Source organism: Panthera onca, chromosome A2, assembly GCF_046562875.1.
Source record: "Panthera onca isolate mPanOnc1 chromosome A2, mPanOnc1 haplotype 2, whole genome shotgun sequence".
Lineage (NCBI taxonomy): Eukaryota > Metazoa > Chordata > Mammalia > Carnivora > Felidae > Panthera > Panthera onca.
In genome coordinates this window covers 17,648,009-17,672,848 of record NC_138340.1, presented here as the reverse complement: position 1 = coordinate 17,672,848, position 24,840 = coordinate 17,648,009, and the positions used below count along the sequence as shown (strand labels likewise).

At 44.9% G+C, this 24,840-nt stretch overlaps 2 protein-coding genes and 1 long non-coding RNA gene across 12 annotated transcripts in view; 1 reads left to right on the top strand and 2 right to left on the bottom strand.

Annotated features, from left to right (window-relative positions):
* The window catches only part of FBXW12 (F-box and WD repeat domain containing 12), a 76,543-nt gene extending 71,122 nt beyond the window's left edge, over positions 1-5,421 (bottom strand). For 5 of the 6 annotated variants that reach the window (XM_081794283.1, XM_078443105.2, XM_081794291.1 and 2 more), the window contains exon 1: positions 5,231-5,421. The gene's annotated coding sequence lies outside the window, so the exon portion shown is untranslated. Of the gene's footprint in view, positions 1-3,022; positions 3,100-5,230 lie in introns of all 6 variants that reach the window. The other variant, XM_078443106.2, reaches the window with a different exon arrangement.
* Positions 5,422-5,533: 112 nt separating this feature from the next.
* On the top strand, positions 5,534-12,953 carry NME6 (NME/NM23 nucleoside diphosphate kinase 6). 5 transcript variants are annotated; one of them, XM_060630945.3, is made up of 6 exons: positions 5,534-5,630; positions 8,484-8,580; positions 10,639-10,741; positions 11,285-11,324; positions 11,749-11,909; positions 12,186-12,953. In XM_060630945.3, the coding sequence occupies exons 2-6, from the start codon at positions 8,491-8,493 to the stop codon at positions 12,371-12,373; spliced, it is 582 nt and encodes a 193-aa protein (XP_060486928.1). In that variant the 5' UTR covers positions 5,534-5,630; positions 8,484-8,490; the 3' UTR covers positions 12,374-12,953. The 5 variants fall into 5 exon arrangements, with proteins under 5 accessions (XP_060486928.1, XP_060486925.1, XP_078299239.1 ...); XM_060630942.2 differs by lacking the exon at positions 5,534-5,630 and adding an exon at positions 5,642-5,740; XM_078443113.1 differs by lacking the exon at positions 5,534-5,630 and adding an exon at positions 5,717-5,812 and having other exon boundaries at positions 12,201-12,953.
* The window catches only part of LOC132678517 (uncharacterized), a 32,202-nt gene continuing 16,220 nt past the window's right edge, over positions 8,859-24,840 (bottom strand). The window contains exon 2 of the long non-coding RNA XR_013554219.2: positions 8,859-9,147. This is a non-coding gene — a long non-coding RNA (uncharacterized LOC132678517). The remainder of the gene's footprint in view (positions 9,148-24,840) is intronic.

Below are 24,840 nucleotides of genomic sequence, written 5' to 3'. Positions count from 1 at the left end.
AATATTCAGGGGTCTAAATACTGATATACAGCCATTGCCCCCCAAACAACATTCAAGTCATGTTGCTACCTTGGAAGGAGACCAGAGGGCTAATTTGGATTAGAGCTGAGTCTGGTTAAAAGGGAGAAGCTCAGAGATTCTGATAAGGGAAACAGCACAGACCTGGCCTGAAGACGATACTGCTTACAAAGGACACTGATAGATATTATTTATGCAGAGACAGCCTGACACAGACACCTCATCTGAACTCCTGAGGTCTTTAAGCAAGTGAAGTTGTGTTACTTTGTAATCCATCCAGTTGCCTCAGGGAAGAATACTGGCTTCTTTGTTGGCTGCCAGCTGGTCAGCAGTTTACCCACAGGAAACAAAAGCCACAATTTTGACACAATCTGCAGTTTTTCCTTCTTCTCTCTGTACCCTTTCTCTTACATAAATCCTGTTTTTGCCTTTGCTGGATTAAATCAATCACGGTTTTCCTTCATATACAAGGGTTTTTTTTAATGTTTATTTAAGTAATCTCTACACCCAGCATGTGCTTCAAACTCACAACCTTGAGATCAAGAGTTGCCTGCTTTTGGGGCACCTGAGTGGTTCAGTTGGCTAAGTATCCGACTTTGGCTCAGGTCATGATCTCACCGTTTGTTGGTTCGAGCCCCATGTCGGGCTCTGTGCTGACAGCTCGGAGCCTGGAGCCTGTTTTGGATTCTGTGTCCCTTCTCTCTCTGCCCCTCCCTCCACTTGCACTCTCTCCCTCAAAAATGAATTAAATGTTAAAAAGTTAGGAAAAAAAAAAAAAAAAAAAGAGTTGCCTGCTTTCCAACAGAGCCAGCCAGTCACCCCCTTTATATACATACATAAAGTCTGAAAAAACTTAAGTTTATTTTGAGACAGAAAGCGAGCAGGGGAGGGGCAGAAAGGGAGGGAGAGAGAATCCCAAGCAGGCTCCGCACCCATGGGGCTCGAACCCATGAACTGTGAGATCATGACCTGAGTCAAAATCCAGAGATGGACACTTATCCAACTGAGGCAACCAGGTGCCCCAATATACATAAAGTTTTTACACTATTCTTTGACAAAGGAAGGTCTTTGACCTTACCTTCTCTCTGCATTCTTTCCCATGATCAGTTCCTCACTGACAGATTTCCAACTATCACCACTTTGATAACTCCCACCGAACTTGATCCAACCACCACCAAGCTACTTCTGCTTGAATGTCTTACCATCACTCCAAACTCACCACATCCCAAATGAATGCATTCTCTTCTTTAAGTCAACCTCTTAACCATTTCCCAAACACACATGTTGAAACCAGAGTTATTTTTTCAGTTCTTGGACTGACTCCTTGAGTCCATGAAGAAGGATTTCTTCTAAACACTCCTGGCCTCTTGCCACACCTCTCCTCTCCTGGCTGAATCTTCTTGGCCTCTTCTTCCTTTCCTTCTTTTGGGAACCCCCTGCCCACAGGTTCTGCTGCTCTGTGTTGTAAGTTTTACAGGAACAGGCTCTGCCCTTTGGCAGAGCTGGAGGATGTCGTATTCAAAGGAATGTTAGGATCTGATGATGTGGCAAAGAACATAAGAAAAAGGAGATCCAGTGAAGAATGTGGGGAGCGAAACATCACATACAAGTTGAGGCCCTGGTGGGAATAGCACTTGAGGCATTTCAAACACTTTTCAGGTTGGCCATGCTGAACGCCGGGTACTTTGTTCATAGGCAAGGGTTTTTATAAACCTGATTTTACATGTTTGTTTGTTTGTTTATTTATTTATTTAGAGAGAGAGAGAGAGAGCAAGCACAAGTCGGGGAGGGGCAAAGAGAGAGAATCCCAAGCAGGCTCCACACTGTCAGCACAGAGCCAGACACAGGGCTCAACTTCACAAACCATGAGATCATGACCTGAGCCGAAATCAAGAGTTGGGACACTTAACCAACTGAGCCACCCAGGGGCCCCATAAACCTGATTTTATAGACAAGCAGGGATGAATGAATACCTTAATGAAATGCCAGTCACATGGTTCAGCAAAGGCACTGTCCTTGTGCAAGCACTATGGTTTATGAATGTAAGAGCTAAGGTATGGGCACTGACCTTTGCCTTAGCACAGACCTACTGCCTTCCCTTATGGGGCATCTGCAAAGCCTAAGCAGCAGAAAAGACCCTAGCGAGCAGGCCCTGCTGAGGCATAGATTTGACTACAGGAAGTCTTTCCCTACACACACCTTTTAGATATTGGGGCAAAACAAGTATTTGGTCCTTTACTGTTTTTTTAGCTAGTTTGACAGGCCAGCTTTCCTTAGCTAAGGAACACAAACATGTGTAAGCTCCAAACTTTATTGGTAGTCCCAGCCCAGCAGGCAACATGAAAAGGCTGTCCCCAGTTGCATCTGAGCTAGACTCAAGGCCAAAGGACAAAACCAGAACAACTCATGTGGTGTTTTTCTAGTTGGTTTAAGGGTCATTCCCCACTTGCTGGCCTGTATGTCAATAATTCTGGCTATGGTTTTATAGTTCTGACACTTACAATGCAGCCTCAATCTTAAAAAGGTGGTGGATTTTATTTATAACAAAAATGCCCTTATTAGAAATAAAACATGTCATCTTTCTAGACTTGAAGCAGAAAAAACACTCAATGAAATTACCGTAGCCACAAAGGTTAAGAAGGAAATGAGAAAAGCCTGCGCCTGAAACACTGTCTTAAGGAATCACATGTGCTCAGGAAGTCCAGAAAGAAACAGAACTTTGGAAACCTGCTACATCAGATTAGAAGCAGTACAAGAATGAAAACAAAAGAAAAGAGAGATTTTCTTAAAAGAAAGTTCCTATCTTGGGAAACAACTGAGAGATAAATCTCTAGGGCACAGCCCTGCAAGCTCATTCCTTCTCCACTCTCTGTAGCCTAGCAAGGAGCTGGCTTTCTCTCCAACAATAAAATGTGAGAAATTCACTGAGCCTTCTGGAAAGGAGTAGGGGAACCTAGAAAAAAATGCCAAAAGAGAAGCGTCTGAAAGAAATGCTACTCCCCACCTGACACATCCAGAAGTTGAAGACAGTATCTTGAAGAGCAGAGGTCTTAATTCTCACTGGGTCCATGAGGCAGCAAACTTTAGAAAAACAGCAGCTTTAAGTTAAAAAAAAAAACCAACAGGAAGAAAGAAACCACCAAGAGTGATTTTCAACTGAAACTCGTGGGGTAAAGGACCACCTTCCTGCCCCTCAATCCACAGGAGGCAAGTGTCCTGACCAACTCCACAGCAGAAGGCAGTGGCCACACAGGACTGCTCACAGCAGGACTGGGTATGCTTGTCATAAGAGCCCACCCTCAATGCAGCCTGGGGATGCCAGCAACACAGAACCCAAAGGAGAAATGGTATTAAGAAACTTGAATGTGCTGGATAAAGAAGAAAGGCATCTCAAAGACCTGGTTGGGGCTGCCACAACACCTTAAATACGTTGATGATGAAGGCCACATCATCTTAAATACCACTAGGTAGACAAGACACAGGTAGATGTGCCCAGGATACAATGAACACGGGCCATAGTCAACCTCATAATGGTTGATTCTCCCAACTGAGTTTAGACTCAGAAGTTGGAGACTGAATAACTGGTACACAATTAGTGGAGTCCCAGGGAAACTGAATCAAGACCTTTTCAGCCCATTCACCTTCCTTCACATATCACTGAGTATCAAGATCTTTTGGCAGGTTTCTAGTGACAAAATCTGTTATGAGCTGGAGAGTGGTCTTTTCTAAATTTAAATTTGGCGGATGTGGCACAATACTGTGATAATTTTGTATGTCCTGTTAACGATTTAGATTCTTTTTGTTGTTGCTCTAAAACTTTTAAGAGACCTGGCATTGAACTTTGGCAGCACAGAATTAGAAGGCAGGAGAATTTGGTTCTCACACTGTTATGTTCTCCAACAGCTCCATCAGTATTAAATAAGTGGGCAGTTGGTCTCCACCTGCCTACCATTACTCCGTTTCTGTTGATTCTGAGCCCAAATTCAGAAAGAGTGTTATTTATTGGGTCTCCTCCTAAAATCACACCTGCCCTTACCTTCATCATGTAGGCTTATTGCTGAGGATAGTCAAAGCAACTATAAGATATGAACTAAATAAAGCCTTCTCCTGTGCATGTGTGTGGTGTGTGTAGGACAGAAGGCAGAAAGGTGAACTAATGGCCACGGTCTAAAAATTGGCCAAGTCCCTATAGTCCAAAGTTATGTTAACAAACATAAAGGTAGAAAACAGGGGCACGTGGCTGGCTTAGCCGATGGAGCATGCCACTCTTGAATTCAGGGTTATAAGTTCAAGCCCCACATTAGGTATAGAGATTACTTAAAAATAAAACCTTTAGGGCACCTGGGTGGCTCAGTCAGTTAAGCAGCTCTTGATTTTGGCTCAGGTGGTGATCTCACGGTCTGTGAGTTTGAGCTGCTCAGCAAGGAGCCTGCTTGGGATTCTCAATCTCTCCCTCTCTCTCTCTCTCTCTGCTCCTCCTCGGCTTGCGCGCATGTGCTCTCTTTCTCTCTGAAAAACATACTTTGAAAAAATAATAAATAAATAAAACCTTAAAAAAACGTAGAAAACAAAACTGGGACCTGGTACACTTTGAAAATAAGAGTAAAACCTGATGTCTGGTCAGTAGCACGTGGTTAAATTTACTCTCATCCTGTAAAGGCAGAAATGGACATGTGCCTTCACCAGCCAGACAGGTGATGAATGGACTTTCCCAAAGACGTCTGGTGGAAACAAGCTCCCAAAACCAAAGATCTGCCTTCCAACATTCCAGGCGTGCAACATCTGTATATTTGGCTGGAGAGTCAGTTAAAAATATGTATATTTAAGTTGATGACAGTTATGGTTTATTTTCACTCTAATTCAGTGACTCCCTCCAAGAAAAAATGTTATCACCCTTCCTCAACCAGCCACACCGTCCCCTCTCCATATATGAGACTACTCACCAAGAATACACCCAGTTCTCATCTCCTGACCCTGCACTGCTTCAACAGACTCCTTGGTAACCCACCGCACCCCAAGTTCCTTAGCGACATGTTCAAGGCTCTTACGACTAGCTTCTCTCATGACCTATGTACACCTGGACCGAGCCACGCATCCTCCGTCACCACCCCCACACTGGCTGTGCTCTCTCGTGTCCACGGATCGCTCAAGACTTTCAATGGCTGCCTCTGCCCTCGCGATCGGGAGCACCAGTTCTTCGCCCTTCACGTACCTCAGACAAGTACTGGGCAGCAACCATGTGCCACGCACCATCCTAGGCAGAAAAGTAAGACAGAACGAGTCAGGCAAGGCCCGTCCCGGCGGCCCCGCTAACAAGCACGGCCCACTGCCAGGCCACCACCTCCCCGCGCACTGCGGTCCGCGAACTCCGGCCTGGCCCTCCCTCCCGCTTGAGGGCGCCCGCGCCGGCTCCGAGAGGCAGTTCCCGTCCGAGACGGCTCTGTCTTCTCGTACGGCAGGGGCAAGCGCTGGAGAGAGAGACAAGGGCCACCAGCAGGGCCGGCCTTCGTGCTGCATGCTGCTGGCCTTCGACCCGACCGCTCCCACAACGCAGTCTCCCCGCGGGATCCACACACCTGGCCTCCGCTTCCGGCTCGGTCCGCGGCTTCACGGTAAGGACCCCCGGCAGGGCTGCCCGGCCGAACGCCCGAAGGACCCCGCTTGGGCCGCACAGGCTAGCTGTCGCGGTGCCTGGTGGCCGGGCGCCACGGTGGAAGACCAGGTGCATCTAGACTTGAACTTCAGCCGGGCTGGGGCGCGAACAGCCCAGAGTCTGGGATGGGCTTAAGCCTGGGTACAAAGGACAGGAGTCGCGCGGCTGCAGGCCTAGAGAAGGGGGGGTGGGGGCAGCGAGGAGAGGGGCGGTGTCAAGAAATGGGGCTGAGTGCCTGGGGGATTGGAGAACTGGGCCTCGGGTGTCGGGGTGAGGGTAGAGAATGGGGAGCTGAGACAGAGCTGGGGGAGGGCTGCAGGTCCCCGCTTTGCCTAGGAGGACGAGGGGCTTTGCCGCCGCCCTCCCGGAATCGGAGGAATGGGTGCCTTCGGTGTGGCGGCGAATGCCTAGGCAACCTCCCAAATTTATGATTCTCTGATGGAGTGACTTTTAAGTTGAACACATTTCTTGACCTGTCAACATTTGTTGTAAACCGAGGGCCATGACAGTCATTGCTTAGTTGGCATTAGGAGAGGAAACACATCCTTGCCTAGAGAGCCCCTAGCAGCTTGGCCTTGGTATAGCTGGATGAGGTTCATTCATTCATTAATTCACCAAATACTTTTGAGAGCCAGCTATGTGCTAGGCACTCTGCATAGGTACTGAGAATAAAACCATGAGCAAAACAGATCCCTGCTTTAATGCAGCTGGCCTAAAGGGTGAAGACATAACTGAAGAAAAGGTCCAAGAAGATGTAATAGGGGAAGTGAGCTAAGATCTAGTGGGTGAGGGGCCCAGGGTGGCTCAGGTCATGATCTCAGAGTTGGTGTGATCTGATCGACCTCGCATTGGGCTCTGCGCTGACAATGAAGAGTGTGCTTGGTATTCTCTCTCTCTCCTCTCTGCCCCTCCCTCCCCCTTAAAAAAAAAATCAAAAAACAAAAAATATTAAAAGAAAAGATCTAGTGGGTGAATAGGAGGTAACCAGAGGAAACACATTTTGGACTGTGAAAAGGTCTCAGGCAAAAGCTTAAGGCGGGGACTGATATGATTAGATTTGTATTTTTAGTTCACTGGCTGCTGTGTGGAGAACAGATTGTAGAGGCTGGCAGGAGGAGAAATTGAGAGGCCATCGAGGAGGCTGTTGCAGAAGTCTGGGGAGGGTTGATGATGTCTTGGACTGGGTGGTGGCCCTTGAGAAGAGGATTGTATGGATTTGAGATCTATTGCTTAGGCAAAATTGCCAGAACTTGGTGATAACATGGATTTGGAGGGGGTGGGAGGTGAGGTGTCAAGGTTGTTTCTCCCTAGATATATGGTGAGGATTCCGCTTGTTTTTGGGTTACTCACAACCTGAGATGCAAGGGAGAGTGGGTTGGCTGATCTTGCACTAGTTAGGCTGGACTTCGTTTTGTGGTTTGAATAAGCAAGCACTGCCTTTAATGTGATCATCAGGCTACTTTCAGCCTAAGGGAAATGAGGGTGTTGTCCAGACTGTCCCTGTGTGTGTTCATGGAAGCCTTCTCCATATTTGTTGGCAAATTTAGGAGCTCCACCAGATAATCTTTTGAGACCTAGTCTTTAGTCCTGAAGAGATGATCAGTTTCTCACATGTGAATAGAATTTCACAGTTGAGAGAGACCTCAAATTCTCTTAGTCTGGTTTATAAAATACTTTTATATTCTTTATATCATGTCCACAATTATTTTTTTTAAATTTTTAATGCTTATTTTTGAGAGAGAGAGCATAAGTGGGGAAGAGGGAGACACAGAATCTGAAGCCGACTCCAGGCTCTGAGCTGTCCGCACAGAGCCCGACGTAGGACTCGAACTCATGAAGTGCGAGATCATGACCTGAGCCGAAGTCGGACACTTAACTGACTTAGCTACCCAGGTGCCCTGTCCACAATTGTTTGTTGAGCTCTTACACCATGCTAGACACTAGAAATACAAAGATGGATAGAATAAGACTATATAGGTTCATTTAGTCAATAAAACTGACCTTTGTCCCAGGCAGTGTTTCAGCTGCTACAGATACAAAATGGTTACAACTAGTTCTTGACCTTGGAGTTGCTTGTTCACAAGCCTTGCCCTGAGGACAACCGAGTGTGTTAAAGAATTTGATTTGGGGGGTGCCTGGGTGGCTCAGTCGGTTAAGCGTCCGACTTCGGCTCAGGTCATGATCTCACAGTTCGTGAGTTTGAGCCCCACGTCGGGCTCTGTGCTGACAGCTCAGAACCTGGACTCTTCTTCAGATTCTGTGTCTCCCTCTCTCTCTGCCCCTTCCCTGCTCATGCTGTGTCTCTCTCTGTCTCAAAAATAAATAAATATTAAAAAAAATTAAAAAAAAAAAAGAATTTGATTTGGGCAGGGGAAGTCCTGACCTATCTGTAAGATTAGATAAGAGATGGTAGGTATCCAGCAGACTTTTTGGGGAGGATGTCCTGGGAACATCCCAGTTCTTGTCCATCCAATTTTCCAATTCTAGAATCGATGGGAGAACACTATGGGATAGAAGGCCTTATGAATGGAAACAGTTATTGTACCTTTGTGGCCAGGGTGTTTAGCAATGTAAATTGTAAATCCTCTAAAACACCAAGAAAAATTAGGAAGGGAAGGGAATATTGCAGAGACAGGTAGAGTTTAAACTTGAATTCCTCCTGAATGGGTAACTTCTTTGTACGTAACTGCCACATGCTTTGGGAGTGTCAGGAATGAGATCCGCTGTTAGCTTGCAAGGCTGCATGGCTCCGGAAGAGGAAGGGTGGGGAGCACAGCACTGAGGGGTCCCTAATCCAGCTTTCTGATGGCAGGAGTGAGATGACCTCAATCTTGAGAAGCCCTCAGGCTCTCCAGCTCACTCTGGCCCTGATCAAGCCTGATGCGGTTGCTCACCCCCTGATTCTGGAGGTAAGAAGGAATCTTAAGCCTCTATTGTATGTCCTGGGCACTGCTTCTGTTTCCTGTGCCACAGGGCCACTTGTGAAGACTGACAGCACAGTCCTGTGCAAGATGCCGTGGAGGTAAAGCTAGGAGCCATGGACTCTGACCCTGAGAAGACTAAAAATCTACTGGAGAATTAGGGCAGATAAAAAATATAAGGATCCAATAAAGTAAGGAGAAGAACCAAACCTCTAGACAATGTGTGTATATTAGTTTTCTATCGCTATGAAACAAATTACCATAAATTTAGCAGCTTAAAACATTTATTATCTCACAATTCTAGAATTTAGAGGTGCAGGAGGTTCAGCTGAGTTTTTCCTCAGGGTCTCACGAGGCCAAAGTCAAGGTATCAGCAGGCCAGGTCCTTATCTGGAGGGTCTGGGGAAGAATCCACATCCAAAGTCATTCAGGTTGTTGGCAGCATTTGGTTCCTATGGTTCTAAGACTGAGGTCCCCATGTCCTTGCTGGCCTTCAGGCGAAGACTCTCAGTTTTTAGAGACCACTCACATTCCTCATCACACAGCTCCCTCCATCTGTAAGACAGGAACAGCGTGTTCAGTGCTTCGAATGCTTTAAACCTGACTTCATCATTGGTGCCTGGCCATATAAAACTCAGCTTTTAAAGAGCTCATGTGATTAATTGGGCTCATCTGGATAATCTTTTTGATTCAACTAATAGCAACCTTAATATCCCTTTTGCCATGTAATGTAACATAATCATGTTGCATGGTATTCAGAGCCCTGTAGAGTAGGGTGCAGAATCTTGGTGGGACTGGGGGAGGGTCATCGTAGGGTTCTGCCGAGGATAGTTTGATAAGTACTCGCTGCGCAGCACTGCTGGGAAAGCTCACCGTGGTGCGGAGAAAGACCAGAGCAGTCAGGAATGGTGGCCTGCAAGTGCTGGGCCCTGGCCAGCAGGAAGGAAGGGTAGACTTTGGTCAGTGCACAGGAGGGCAGGTGTTCCACAGAGGGAGATGCTGAGGCAGGAACGCGGGTGGTGGATCCGAGGGCCACAAGCAGGCTGGGGTGACAGGACGAGAGAATTGGAAGAGGTGGAGGGCAAGGAAAGTACAGCCTTGAGCACTGGCCTAAAGTAGTTATACCTCATTCCATGAGTAAAGTTCTGACCAGAGTGTGACATATAAATTATGGTGTTTTTAATCTGTCACGTGTGATGGTTTGGAGAGAGTGGGACAAACTCAAGGCAGGACCACTATCAAGAGATTTGTATGATGATCCGAGAGGTGGGTTGTGTGGGCTTCAGCTGAAGGGAGGGGCCGAGATGGCACCAGAGGCTCATGTTCTAGCCGTGTGACTGAAGGTCTTTACCTCACCCCACCTTCTTTCTCTTCTGACCCAACACAGGACGGACCATCAAGTCCTGGGCTCTGATGGGTTCTTTTGGTCAGCCTGGATTTCCTTTTCACTCAAATGGTCGCTTTGACTGATTTTTTAAAAATGTTTATTTTTGAAAGAGAGAAAGAGAGTGCACGTATGCCCATGCGCATGCACAGGAGAGGGGTAGAGAGAGAGGGAACAGAGGATCTGAAGCCGGCTCTGTGCCCACAGCAGACAGCCCAATGTGGGGCTTGAACCTGTGATCCATGAGATCATATCCTGAGCCAAAGTCAGGTGCTTACCCGACTAAGCCACCTAGGCGACCCATCCTTTTGACTTATTTGTATCTTTTTTTGTTTTGTTTTGAGAGAAAGAAGGAGTGCAAGTGAGTGAGGGGCAGAGAGACAAAGGGGGGCAGAGAGACAGAGGGAGGGTGGGAGGGAGAGAGACACAGAGAGACAGAGAGAATTCCACGAAAGGCAGAGAGAGAAAGAGAGAAAGCCGGGGCTCACTCAAAGTGTGGCTGTAGTTCACCTGAAGTGGGGCTCAAGCTCATCTGATGTGGGACTTGAACTCACGAACCGTGAGATCATGACCTGAGCTGAAGTCAGACATTTAACCAACTGAGCCACCCAGGCACCCCATCCCTTTGACTGATGTTTATCTTTGACGTGGTGTTTATCCAGGCTGTTCATCAGCAGATTCTGAGCAACAAATTCCTTATTGTACGAATGAGAGAACTTCTGTGGAGAAAAGAAGATTGCCAGAAGTTTTACCAAGAACACGAAGGTAGGATCAGCAGTCCTCTGAATGGGAGGCTTCTCTGTCCCACGAGGTGTGCAAGGACACATAATGGCAGGCTGTCTCTGACCTACCAACTGTAAAGTTATAGCCATTTTCTAAAGTCTGGCTTTATACACAAACTTTTCATGATTGTCAATCTTTTAAAAATATTTTCTAGGAGGGTTCTACTTCGTAGCCCAACCAGAAATTTAGTTTTATGTCCTGATGATATCAGTAGGTATAGGGGATGTTTACTCTGTCAGACATTGTCCTCATGCTCATGGTTTCTCTGAATTTTCCCCACAGCCCTATGAGGTAGGTACTGTTAGGTCTCCAGCACATGGATTAGGAACCTGAGCTGGGGAAATTAATGACTTACCTGAAACTGCACAGGCTGTAAGTGGCAGAGCCTGTGTTCAGACCCAGTATATCAGACTCCTTGTTCCTTTTTTTCCAAAATGGTTTTTATCATTCCAAGTAAGGAGACCTAAGTACAAAAAGTGCTCTTGGGCACCAGTGTCTGGATGAAGTTACTCTCTCTCTTTGCAGGTCGTTTTTTCTATCAGCGGCTGGTGGAGTTCATGGCCAGGTACTTCTAATTTTGGTTTGGGCATCTTTATCCACCAAGATTTCTCTCTGTTGCTCCTAAACTTGTTAATTTCATGTGACGCTCTTTGAAGTTGTAATCGGTGTTAAATGTCTGAAGAGACATGGGCTTGGAGCCATGATTAAGCCAACACTGACCTGGTGGCCACCTGCCATGGTGCTTATTGGTCCTGTGGCTATAGAAGAGTATTGTTGAATGCTACTTAACAACTCTGCTGACCTCTGTGGCCTTTTGTATGTACACAGCAGGGGCCTTCCATCACCTCCTGTTTGAAGCAGTGTTGGTACTGAGCTAGAAAGGCAGGGTAACTCTCAGGGTGGAATGTCCCTTTATTTGTGCCCTGCTCACAGTTTGCCCTCCTAGACCACATAGCCGGATTCCTGACACCTGCTCCTTTTGTACACAGTGGGCCAATCCGAGCCTACATCCTTGCCCGCAAGGATGCCATCCAGCTTTGGAGGACACTGATGGGACCCACCAGAGTGTTTCAAGCACGTCACGTGGCTCCAGATTCAATTCGTGGAAGTTTTGGCCTCACTGACACCCGCAACACAACCCATGGCTCTGGTGAGTCTGCCTCCCCTGCCCTCGGCCACAGTGAGGGAGGATGATTTAGGGCTGGTGGTCAGGCCCTATGAGGGAGTTGAGAGCCAGGTATCCCGCCATGAACTTTCCTCCCTCCAGGCATTTCTGGCCCTGTGTGGCCGTCTGGGCAAATGTGGCCCCAGGACCGAGGGTCAGCAGGACTAGAGGCTCAGGTTTCTGAATCTGACTCTAACTGCCTCTTACCTCCTTCCTGCACTCCCTATGAGAACCCCTTCTCTTTCTTACCTCCTCTTACAGACTCTGTGGTTTCAGCCAGTAGAGAGATCGCGGCCTTCTTCCCTGACTTCAGTGAACAGCGCTGGTATGAGGAAGAGGAGCCGCAGCTGCGCTGTGGCCCTGTGCGCTATAGTCCAGAGGGAGGCATCCACTGCGCGGCCGGAGCAGGAGACCCGGGACCAGCCTGCCGCAGGCCTGTGGGTCTGTGAAGACTGGTGGAATTGCCCAGCCTTCTCTCGGAGACCTCGTAGGACCGGGGAGGCCTGGGGATCGTGGCGCCATCTCTGCCGGGCACCACGCCTACCTGAGGATCTAGCTCCTCACTGCCACCTCCTCTAGAATCTAGCTGTCTATCTACCTCTTTTCCAGAACATTCATGGGTGGTTCAGAGGAATAATGGCTCCTCTTTTTTCCTGAGAACTAGTCATCTTTTTCAAAGAAGAGGTTGCCTAATCGACTTGCCTGAAAAATGCAGTGACTCTGTATAAGCAACATTTGGCCTACCTTCTTCAATAAAAGTCAGTCTACTGAATCCTGAAGGCTAGGAGCCCTACTCTAGGTGTTTTCTCTCTCTCCTTCCATGGAGTAATTAAACCTTTCCTGAAGCCAAGTTTCCGGTCTGCGCTAAATGGAGAGAATTGTGTAGAAATCCCCCAGGAGGTTCACACACAGTGTGCAGCTTGTCAAGTACATAAAGGCACCCAGCGCTGAGTGTGGGCGCTTGGTATAGGGCTGCATCCTGGGGGAAGGAGCACCTTTTATTTGAATAAAGATGTGTCTGCTAGCGGAGGCATGTGTTTATGATTCACTTTTTTTCTGATTTGCACAAAGCAGTAAAGTTAGCCATGTCTCTGTTGTAGCTGAGGATGACAGTTATCTATTGCTGCATTACAAATCATCTCAAAATTTACTGGCTTAACACAATAATGGTCTATTTTTACGTGTCTCTGGATTGGTTGAGTGGTTCTGCTGGTCTGACTTGAACTCACTCATGTGGCTGCATTCGGCAGATGGGTCAAATATGGTCTTTTATCCTGAGCTTCTTCATAGCATGGTTGTTTCAGGGTTCTAAGAGGTCAGGCCCCCATTCGCAAGCTTCTGCCTATATCATGTTTGCTAATATCCCATTGACCAAAACAAGTCATGTGGCCAAGCCCAGAGGCCATGTGGGAAGAGACCACATGAGGGCACTGATACCGGGAGGTACGAATCATAAGGGGCCATTATTATGACAATCTACCATACTGGGAGTAGTGAGGAACCTTAAATTTATATAGGATTTGTGAAAACAGATATTTGCACAAGCCAACAAAGGAGATGAAGAGATAGCCAGAGAAAGAAGGAAAAAACCAAGGATGTGTGCATCAGGAAAGTCAAGACAAGAGAGTGTTTCTGGAAAATGAAGCAATGTTGAATGTTGAGAAGTCCAGGATGAAGCCTTTAAAATACCTCTAAATGTGACAGCACAGAGGTCACTGTGACCTTGGCAACAGCAGCATCTCTGTGGCAATAAGGGGCTTACCTCACATGGAAGATAATGGGCTAAAGCATTTATGCTGTTGTACTACCTTTGGGCTTAGAGTGACATGCCTAGGAGTCTTACATCTGAATCTAGAAATGTACCTGCATATGCTCCCATCTTCTCTTCTCTTCCTGTTACAACACAGGAAAGGGCCCTGCTTCCCATTAAGTCAGCCCTTCCACGTGCTCTGAATCCCATCTTGCTCTTTTGGTTTTCTAGTCTCTAGTACACTTTTACCTCCCTCTACTGAGTCCGTTTTAGTGTCTCCCACTTTTCAAAATCTTTCTAACCTCACTTTCCCCTTCAGCTACCTGTGTTTCTTCCTCTCTGGACAAAGAACCCACATTAGTTGTCTATGCTAACAGGCTCATCCCCCTTGTCTCAGCAGCCCACTCCAGTGTGGCTTACACACTAACCCACCGGAAGAGACTGGTTTCTTCATGCCTTTGTCACTGTTGCCCAGCACAGTGCCAGACATAGGAGTCATTGCTTTGTTAATAGAACTAGGCTATTCATACTCTGGCTTTTGATATCACTTAGGATTCCTCTATCTCTGAAGTCTTTAAATCCTACTTTTTTTTTTAAGTTTATTTATTTATTTTGAAGGGGGGGTAGGGCAAAGAGAAAGAGGGAGAGAGAGAGAATCCCAAGCAGGCTCTACTCTGTCGGCGCAGAGCCCTGTGTGAGGCTTGAACTCATGAACTGCTAGATCATGAGCTGAAACCAAGAGTTGGATGCTTAACTGACAGCCACCCAGGCACCCCTAAATCCTGCTTTTATTTTTTTTTTAATTTTTATGTTTATTTACTTATTTTGAGAGAGAGAGAGAGAGAGAGAGAGAGAGAGACAGCACAAGCAGGTGAGGGGCAGAGAGAGAGGGGGATAGAGAATCCCAACAGGCTCTGCACTGAGTGCAGAGCCTGACGTGGGTCTCAATCTTGAGAACTATGAGATCATGACCTGAGCTGAAATCAAGAGCTGGTCACTTAACTGACTGAGCCACCCAGTTACCCCTAAATCCTACTTTTAAATCATAGTCTTCTGTATCCCTCTGTCACGTCTTCTAAATCTAGACCATTCACTAGTCCACTCTCCTAGGTAACTTTTTCATATATTCTCTCTCCAAATCTCCAACAACCTCTTCCTTCTTTTTCACTGTCTAGCTGTTGACCCTGCTTCCTCTTTCAGGAAGATAACAGAAACAGTCAAGAGAGAAATTCCTCAGACTCCCAAGACCTCACTGAGTACCTACTTGCATCTGTGCTCACATACTCTGCTTCCTTCCTGTTAGGATGGGCAATGGACAAACCTTCTAAGCTCCTATCTAAAGCTTTCCCAAATTTGTACAGGAGATCTTATTGCCTCCTACCTTTTCAAGTAATTATTTCCTATGCTTCCTGCACCATCAAGAAATAGATCTTACAAACATGCTATAGTTTCTCTCATTAATAAATTAAACAAACAATTCTTTATCCTTTCTTGTTTCTTTTTTTTCTTTACATCCAAGTCAGTTGGCATACAGTGCAATAATGATTTCATGAGTAGAATCCAGTGATTCATCCCCTGCATATAACACTCAGTGCTCATCCCAACAGGTGTCCTCCTTAATGTCCCTTGCCCATTTAGCCCCTCCCACCCACCCACAACCCCTCCAGCAATGCTCAGTTTGTTCTCTTGTATTTAAGAGTCTCTTATGTTTTATCCCCTCCGTTTTTAGATTATTTTAAAAGCAAACCTTTCTTAACACCACATCTCCTTCATGCCACTGTCTCATGTCTCTGCTCATCTCTATAGCAAAACTCTCAACAGAGTAACCTACAACAGCAATGACCAGTGACTTCAGTCTAGACAAAATGGTATAGACCCATTTATCTCTGCTCCTCCCTGCTGAGTACAACTATAAACCTGAAAATATGCAAGAAACAATCAAGGAGAACTCTAGAAGGTTGCCTGAAGGATAAATGGTTTGAGACTTCTGGACTGGAGGAACAACACAGCAACAGGGCATCTTAGGTCTCCCCACACAACAGAACAAGGTGGTCCAGACGAGGCATTTCCCAAACCCTAACCCGGCACCAGATGACAGCCCATATGGCCTATTCTTTCCCATGACTAAACAGACTAAATAGAAAGTCCAGCTGAAAACTCCAGGCAAACTGACAAAGGAGATTGCCTGAAGGATAAATGGTTTGAGACTTCTGGACTGGAGGAACAACACAGCAACAGGGCATCTTAGGTCTCCCCACACAACAGAACAAGGTGGTCCAGACGAGGCATTTCCCAAACCCTAACCCGGCACCAGATGACAGCCCATATGGCCTATTCTTTCCCATGACTAAACAGACTAAATAGAAAGTCCAGCTGAAAACTCCAGGCAAACTGACAAAGGAGATTGATTAGGAGTGCCAGCTATCAATAAGCAGCCAGGGGAAGCACTCTACTTCCTAGCCAAGTCTGAGGCTACCCTCCCTCATGGAAAGATACCAAGGTGGTGGCATAGCACCCACAAGAGAGACCAAAACAAATGCCCCAAGTCCAAGTTCTGTGACCAACGTTAGATGTCAAAGTTAAAGGTACAGTTGCAAGATCCAAATCAATCCTATATCTGAGTTCAGTGTCCAGGACAAGTTGAGTTTCAAACCAAGATTCCAGTCTAAGACCAAGGTCCCCTAATCTAGGTCTAGAATTCTGGTTCAGATCAATATTCCAGATCTAAAGTCATATCCTGATGTAGGTCTGATGTCCAAGTCTGAGGTCTTGATATGAGATCAAAGTCTTAGGATAGAAGTTGAAGCTCAAGTAACAAGGTCCAAGGCCTGGGTCCATCACCAAGGACCAAGTCTGAGGATAGGTCCAACATCACAGACAAACAGAGTTCCACAATTGAGATTTGATGTTCAAGTCCACGGTTCCAATTCTATGTCCAAAGACCAGTTTGAGATCTAAGGGCCAAGTCCAAGATCCAGCCCCAAGTCTGAGGTTCCAGTTTCAAGGCCCAGGTCCAGAGTTTGAGAACAAAGTCCCTAAGTCTATTCCAACATTCAGGTCAAGGTCCAGGTCCAAGATCCATGTCCATTTCCAAAGGCCAAGTCTAACATAAGTATCCAAGATCAAATGCAGATCCACATCCTAAGTTCAGGTCCAAAGGGCAGATCCATGTTTAGAACATTCAATGTCCAAGATACAGTTCTAATATCAAAGTCCAAGTCCATGTCCAAGGACCAGGTTTAATGTCAGGACTAACTTACAAGCCAATTCCATATCCAATGTCTACAACAAGGTTCAGGAGCAGGCCAGTGTTTAGTTCCAAACACTATATCCTAGATCTGGATCCAAGTCGAGGTCCATGGTCCAAGTCCAATATCTATGTTCATATTTGAGGCTCAGGTCCAATGTCAGCATTTGATGTTAAATCTAGGTCCAGGTTTACAGTCCAGATTCAAGACACCTGTTCAAGGTTGAGGTACATTCAACCACTTCCAAAGTCCAGGTTCAGGTCAAGACACAAAGTCTGGATCCAAAGTCAGGTCCAGTACAGAGGTTCAATGACCAAGTCCAGGGTCCAATTCTAGGTCCACTTCCCAGGTCTAAGGTGAGTCCAAAATCCAGATTAAATCCATGTCTGAAGTCCAGTTTGAATATCTAGTACAAGGTTGAGTTCCAGTTCCAAGATCCAGATTGAAGTTCTAGTTCCAAGAACATGTATAATCCATTCTAAGTTATAGGATTGGGGGCCAGAAATGAGGTTCAGCTTTAAGGTCTGATATTCACATTTGAGATCTACATCCAGGACTGAAGCCTAAGTCTAAGAACTAAATCCAAGTCTGAGGTCCAGGATCATTGCCAAAATTCACTGGTGAGATCCAAAATCTTGTTCGTAGATTCAGGTCCAGGTCAAAGATCCAAATGTAGGTACAATTCTATATTTCAGGTAAGATCCATTATCCAAGGAAATGTAAGATTTGAGATCCAAGTCCAAGATCTGGGTAGAGATTCAATTGCCAGATATAAGGTCAAGTACAAGGAATACAGGTCACTGCCAGGTTTAAATTTCAGATCTGAGGTCCAAGATACAGTTCCAAGTAACAAGTCCTGGTCCATGTCTAATGACAAAGTATAGTGTCAAAAGTATATGTTCCAGGAGCACCTGGATGGCTCAGTTGGTTGAGTGTCCAAGTCTTGGTTTTGGCTCAGGTCATGATCTCCCAGTTGGTAAGATTGAGACCTGCATTGGGTGCCACACTAACCCCATGGAGCCTGCCTGGAATTCTTTCTTTCTTCCTCTCTCTCTGCCCCTCCCCTGCTCATTCTCTCTGTCTCTGTCTCTGTCTCTCTCTCTCTCTCTCTCTCTCTCTCAAAAAATAAATAAATTTTAAACAAACATTTTTTTAATTAAAAAAAAAACAACAACCAGTATATGTTCTAGGTAAAATCAAAGCTTTAGGTCTAAGTCCAACATCCAAAACCAGGTCCAGATTTAGATCCAAAGATTAGTCCAAGTTCATATACAAATTCTGGCCCAAGGTCCAGGTCCAAGGTGCATTTACATCATCCAGATCATGGTCCTAAGTCCAAGATACAGATTGAAATCTGAGTCCCAGCTCCAAGTATGTGTCAGATCCTTGACCAAGGTCCAGATCTAATGTCAGTTCCTAAACACTGAACAAATCCAGGTCTGTGGTTGAGTTCCAAGGTTCAGGTTCAAAGTTCATGTTCATGTCCAGCTCCAATGACCAAATAAAAAAATCCAGGTTCAGGTCCAAATTCCAGTTAAAGGTTATATCCAAGAGGGGTGCCTGGGTGGCTCAGTCGGTTAAGCCTCCAACTTTGGCTCAGGTCATGGTCTCACAATTCTTGAGTTCAAGCCCCATGTTGGGCTCTGCACTGGCAATGTGGAACCTGCTTGGGATTCACTCCCTCTCTGCCCCTCTCCCACTTGTGCTTCCTCTCTCTCTGTCTCTCTCAGTAAATAAATAATGATTTTTTTAAAGGTTATATCCAAAAAACTTGGAAAATCTAGGTCCAAGTTTCAGGTCCAATGTTCATATGCATATCTTAAGTTCATGTCTAAGATCCAGATCCAATGTACAAGTCTAATGTCAGGTATAAGTTACAGGCCCCATCTAGGTCTAAGTTTCAAGCTCAATGTCCAGGAGAAGGTCAAAGTTCAGGATGGACATCCAGGTCTAAATCCTTGGCCCAAGGTCACATCCACATCCAGGTCTGAAGTCTAGGCTGGGGTCAGATCCAGGGTCCAGGTATAAAGTTCAAGCCCTCTGTTAGAAGTTCAGATTCAGGGGTACCTGGTGGCTCAGTTGGTTGAGTCTGACTTCAGCTCAGGTCATGATTTTGAAGTTCATGGGTTCGAGCCCCATGTCAGGCTCTGTGCTGACAGCTTGGAGCCTGGATCCTGCTTTGGATTCTGTATCTCCCCCTCTCTCTGCTCCTCCACTGCTCATTCTCTCTCTCTCTCTCTCTCTCTCTCAAAAATAAACATTAAAAAAATAGTAAAAATAATAAATCTAGATTTATAAGCAAATACAATGCCTAAGGTTAGATTCAAAGTCCAGAACTGTTCAGATACATAGTTCAGATATGAATCTAGTTTCAAGGTCCAAGTCCAAAGACCATGACAATGTCCAAGGCCAAGGACCAGGTTGAGATTCACGTGTGATTTAAGTCCTAGGTCAGGGCCAGAGATCAAGATTTGAAATCAAAATTTAAGGCTCAGGAACAAGGTCCAAAGTCTACTTCCAAGATCCAGGTGCAGGTCCCATGGTCCATGTCTACATGAAAGTGTAGGTCCAATGTCCACAACCAAGGTTAGGTCCAGGCCCACATCCAAAGTTGAGGTACAAGGTGAATGTCCAATTTTAAGGGGGGAGGTTGAAGATAAACCAGTAAGTTCCAAGGCACAGTTCCAAAACCCAGAGCCAAGTCCAAAGAGTAGGCCTAATGTCAAATCTAATTTCAATGTCAAATTTAGGTCCAGGCCCAAATCCAAGTGCTGGGTCCAAGGTCCAAGTCCATATCCAAAATCCAGATCTGATCTCCCAATCAAAGTTTCAATCACTCTTCCAAAGGCCAAGGTCTAGGTCTAAGGTCAGGTTCAATGTTCTGGTCAGGTCGCATCCAGTTCCAAGTACAAATTCAAAGTTCATATACAGAGTTCAGGTCAATGTCCCAAAGATACCACCTCACGCCTGTAATGGGTTGAGTTGTGGCCCTCAAAAATTCATATGTTGAAGTCCTAACTCCAAGTACCTCAGAATGTGACCTTATTTGGAAATAGGGTTGTTGCAGATGTAATTAGTTAAGATGAAGTCATACAGGAGTAGGTGGACTCCTAATTCAGTATGACTGGTGTCCTTATAAAGAGAAGAAATTTGGCACAGACACACGTACAGGGGGAACTACCATGTGAACATGAAGACAGATATTGGGGCAATTCGTCTACAAACCAAAGAATGCTAAAGATTGTCAGAAAAACACCAAAAGCCAGAAGAGAAGTATGAAATGCATTTCTCCCTCCCAGCCCTCAGAAGGAATCAACCCTGCCAACATCTTATCTTGAACTTCTAGCTTCCAGAACTGTGAGACATAACTTTCTGTTGGTTAAGTGACCCAGTTTGTGGTACTTTGTTACGACAGCCCTACCATATAAAACTCACGCTCCAAATCAAGGTCTAAGGTCCAGGTCCATGACCAAGGTCTAGATATAAACTCAGGTCCAAGATTCTGGGAAAATAAAGGTGAAGAACTGAATTATAAGGTTGGAATCCAGTATCTAAATATTGTCCAAGGCCCAGGGTCTAAGTCCAGGACAAATTCCAAGGTCTGAGTAAAAGGTTCACATCTACTTACAATTTCTAGCTTACGATTGTTTCCAAGGAACTGGACAAATTCAGGTCCAAGGTGCATGCCCAACATACATGTGCAGACCTAAGGTCCATGACCAAGGTCAGGTTTAGATGTACACATGAAGTTAAAGCTCCAGATCCAAGTATAGTTCAAAGGTAAAAGTGAATAAATACATATAATAAGAGGTAATTTTTTCTTTCACTTTCTTAATGGTGTCTTTTGAAGCACAATAGCTTTAAGTGTTTATTAAATCCATTTTGTCATTTTTTTCCTCTTATTTGTTGTGCTTTTGGTGATCTAGAACTTCATTGCCTAACCTAAGATCATAAAGGCTTGTGCCTATGTTTGATAATTTTAGCTCTTACCTTTAGGTCTTTCATTCATTTTGAGAGCAAATTACATATCTGATAAAGGGCTTGTATCAAAAATATATAAAGATTTCTCAAAACTCAATAATAGGAAAACAAACATTCAATAAAGAATATGAGCAAAATGAAAAGATGTTAAACATCATTACCCATTAGTGAAATATAAAGTAAGACCATGATGAGATAGCACTATACATCTATTAGAATGTCTAAAATTTAAAATATTATCCATTCCAAGTGTTGGTAAGAATGTGGAGGAACTGAAAGTCTCATACTCTGCTGGTATAAAAAAATGGAACAACCACTTTGGAAAAATTTGGTAGTTTCATAGAAAGTCAAACATACACCCATCATAAGACCCAGTCATTCCACTCCTAATGTTTTTACCCAAGATATCTGAAAGCATATGCCCATACAAAGACTGGTACATGAATGTTCACAATATAGCCAAAATTGGAAACAATCGAAACGGGTAAATGAATAAATTGTAATTTATCCACATAATGAAATATTATTCAGCAATAAAAAGAATGAGCTAGGGGCGCCTGGGTGGCTCAGTCAGTTAAGTGTCTGACTTCAGCTCAGGTCATGATCTCATGGTTCGTGGGTTCAAGCCCCGTGTCGGCCTCTGTGCTGGCAGCTCAGAGCCTGGAGGCTGCTTCCGATTCCATGTCTCCCTCTCTCTCTGCCCCTCCCCCGCTCACACTCTGTCTCTCAAAAATAAATAAATGTAAAAAATAAAAATTAAAAAAAGAGAATGAACTATTGATACATGATGTGGATAATTCTCAAAATAATTATGCTGAGCAAAATAAGCCATTTTTTTCTTTTTTTTTTTAATTTAAGTTAATTATCATACAGTATAGTCCTGGCTTCAAGAGTAGAATCCAGTGATTCATCTCTTACATATGACACCCAGTGCTCATCCCAAAAAGTGCTCTCCTTAATGCCTATCACCCATTTAACCCTCGCCCCCCAACCACCTCCACTCTAGCAACCCTCAGTTTATTCTCTGTATTTAAGAGTCTCTTATGGTTTGCCTCCCTCTCTGTTTTTACCTTATCTTTTCTTTCCTTCCCTATGTTCATCTGTTGAGTTTCTCAAATTCCACATATGAGTGAAATCATGTATCTGTCTTTCTCTAACTGACTTCTTTCACTTAGCATAATACCCTCTAGTTCCATCCACTTTGTTGCAAATGGCAAGATTTCATTCTTTTTCATCACCACATAGTATTCCATTATATATATATTACATCTTCTTTACCCATTCATCAGTTGATGGACATTTGGGTTCTTTCCATAATTTGGCTATTGTCAATAGTGGTGCTATAAATGTTGGGGTGCACGGGCCCCTTTGAATCAGCATTTTTGTATCCTTTGAGTTAATACCTCAAAATTCATCAAATTGTATACTTTATTTTTAAAAAATTGTTTTATGTTTATTCATTTTTGAAGGACAGAGAGAGACAGAGCACAAGCAGGGGTGGGGCAGAGGAGGGGGTGGGGACACAGAATCTGAAGCAGGCTCCAGGCTCTGAGCTGTCAGCACAGAGCCTGACGTGGGGCTCAAACTCACGGACCGTGAGATCATGACCTGAGCCGCAGTCGGACGCTCAACCGACTGAGCCACCCAGGTGTCCCCCAAATTGTATACTTTAAAAGTGTTCAGTTGGCTGAATGTCAATTATACCTCAATAAAGCTTTAAAAAAGGAAAACAGAATATCTGTCCAAGTATTTTTTTTAAAGAAAAAAGTTGGGTAAGGGGCGCCTGGGTGGCTCAGTCGGCTGAGTGTCCGACTTTGGCTCAGGCCATTATCTCACAGTTCATGGGTTGGAGCCCCTTGTGGGGCTTTATGCTGATAGTGCTGAGCCTGCTTCGGGTTCTCTATCTTCCTCTCAACCCCTCTCTGCTTGTGCTCTCTCTCTCCTCAAAATAAATAAACATTAAAAAAGTTGGATAAATAATCAGGGTTAACAACAGTTCATTTTCACCAGTAATGGGTTTTTGGCTTTAGAATGTAAACAGTTTTTAAGCAAATTCATTGTCTAAGATTTACTGGGTTCATGTAAATAGTGAAAGAATGAATCATTGCAGACACTGAGCTAGTAGAAGTCTGGGTACATCAAGAACCTTTTTGTCAAGGTGTGAAGGCTTAAAATAATTGCTGAAACACAAAGATGTTTCTGTGCCCACCACTCCCTCAAACTCTGGGCCCCTAGTGTTAGAGCACACAAACAGACACAAGAATGAGCCTTTGCCAGTTCCCAAATACAATGCATGGGTTTGTAGTGGGGAAAGGGAACTAAAGTGAACTTGTGAGTAGAGCTTCTGAGCCAGTTCAATGCACCACTGTTGCTGCTCCCACTGCTGACTGCGTAACTGACATGGGTGTTGTACATCCTGTACTGAGAATGCTCCTGTGTGTTCAGGGACTTGCACACATATGTAAGTGATCTCTGGCTGGCTCAACAGAAACAACAGAGAATCCCAGGGGCAGGAGAAACCACGGCTCCAAAGACCTAACATCTGTCAGAGAACTCAGAATGGACAAGGTCAGTGGGACAGAAAGGAAAGGGCCCTGGAATGAGAGCTGGACTTCAAAAACTGGTTCATCTTCCAAAGCTAAGTTTAACAGTGAAAAGAAATCGTAATAGATGCTACATGTTGTGCAGTTACTATCTCCCAGACACAGATCTGGCTCCATATGACCATTATGTCCTGTAAGAGAATAACTTCTAAGGCTTAAAAATGATTATTTACAGAAGATGGCAATATGTATTTGTTTTAACCTGAAATCAAGTAAATTCATTTTCTATTTCTGCAACTGGGTACATCTTATTTCAAATCAAATAAAACACTTATGATTAAAACACACCAGATTAATAAAAAATATTTTCAGTATAGATTCAGCTTTAAAACAGGTGGTAACAGAAATCCAACAAAATGTGGACATTTCAAAAGACAGATACCTCGGGGCGCCTGGGTGGCGCAGTCGGTTAAGCGTCCGACTTCAGCCAGGTCACGATCTCGCGGTCTGTGAGTTCGAGCCCTGCTTCAGGCTCTGGGCTGATGGCTCGGAGCCTGGAGCCTGTTTCCGATTCTGTGTCTCCCTCTCTCTCTGCCCCTCCCCCGTTCATGCTCTGTCTCTCTCTGTCCCAAAAATAAATAAAAAACGTTGAAAAAAAAATTAAAAAAAAAAAAAAAAGACAGATACCTCTTCACAGTAGCTATTAGAACATTCAAAAGTTTTCTCACCTATCAGCCTCCCACCACACAAAATCCTCTCCCATAGAATTGGAATCTCTAAGCTCAAACACTCGTTTACCCAAAAAATTCTGTCCCATGAATTCATTATCCTACAAATTCTCCCTCGGGCTTATTCTTCTCGGTCACATATGGCCCTAAGGAGCCTGGGCCCTTGAATCATCCAAGGTCAGGGTGAAGAGTGGGACTTGCTTCCCCCTATGAGCAGCTCTGGATGCCTAAGCTGAGCCCAACTTTATCCCAGCTCTCCAAGAGCACCCTGGATTCACCAACCTGCATTCTAAGGCTCTGAGATCTCCTTAAGATCCATGATCTCCTTAAGACTTATAAATGCCTAAGTCTCATCCCACCTTTCTCTCTTCCTCCCTGGAGAGAGGCTCACCTTAAGGCCCAGCAGAAGCCACATGTGAGGGCTTTAATTCCCATCTCTCACCGCAAGGTCTAGAAAGAGGTATCACTGAGGTCAGGGTATGAAAGGCGCTCTCACGAGGTGGAAAGTAGGAGCAGAGGCAGGGGAGGTGGGCATGATGATGGAAGCAGCTGCAGAAAACCAGGACCCCTGGGGGCACCTGGGTGGCTCAGTAGGTTGAGCGTCTGACTCCTTTTTTTTTTTTTAATTTAAAAAATTTTTAAATTTATTTTAGATAGAGAGAAAGA

Bases quoted from the DNA above. Each gene is read 5' to 3' on its own strand.
- NME6 (XM_060630945.3), top strand. From the start codon at position 8,491: ATGACCTCAATCTTGAGAAGCCCTCAGGCTCTCCAGCTCACTCTGGCC. The intron at 10,742-11,284 runs GTAGGATCAGCA...CTCTCTTTGCAG, and splicing joins GTTTTACCAAGAACACGAAG to GTCGTTTTTTCTATCAGCGG. The intron at 11,910-12,185 runs GTGAGTCTGCCT...CTCCTCTTACAG, and splicing joins CAACACAACCCATGGCTCTG to ACTCTGTGGTTTCAGCCAGT.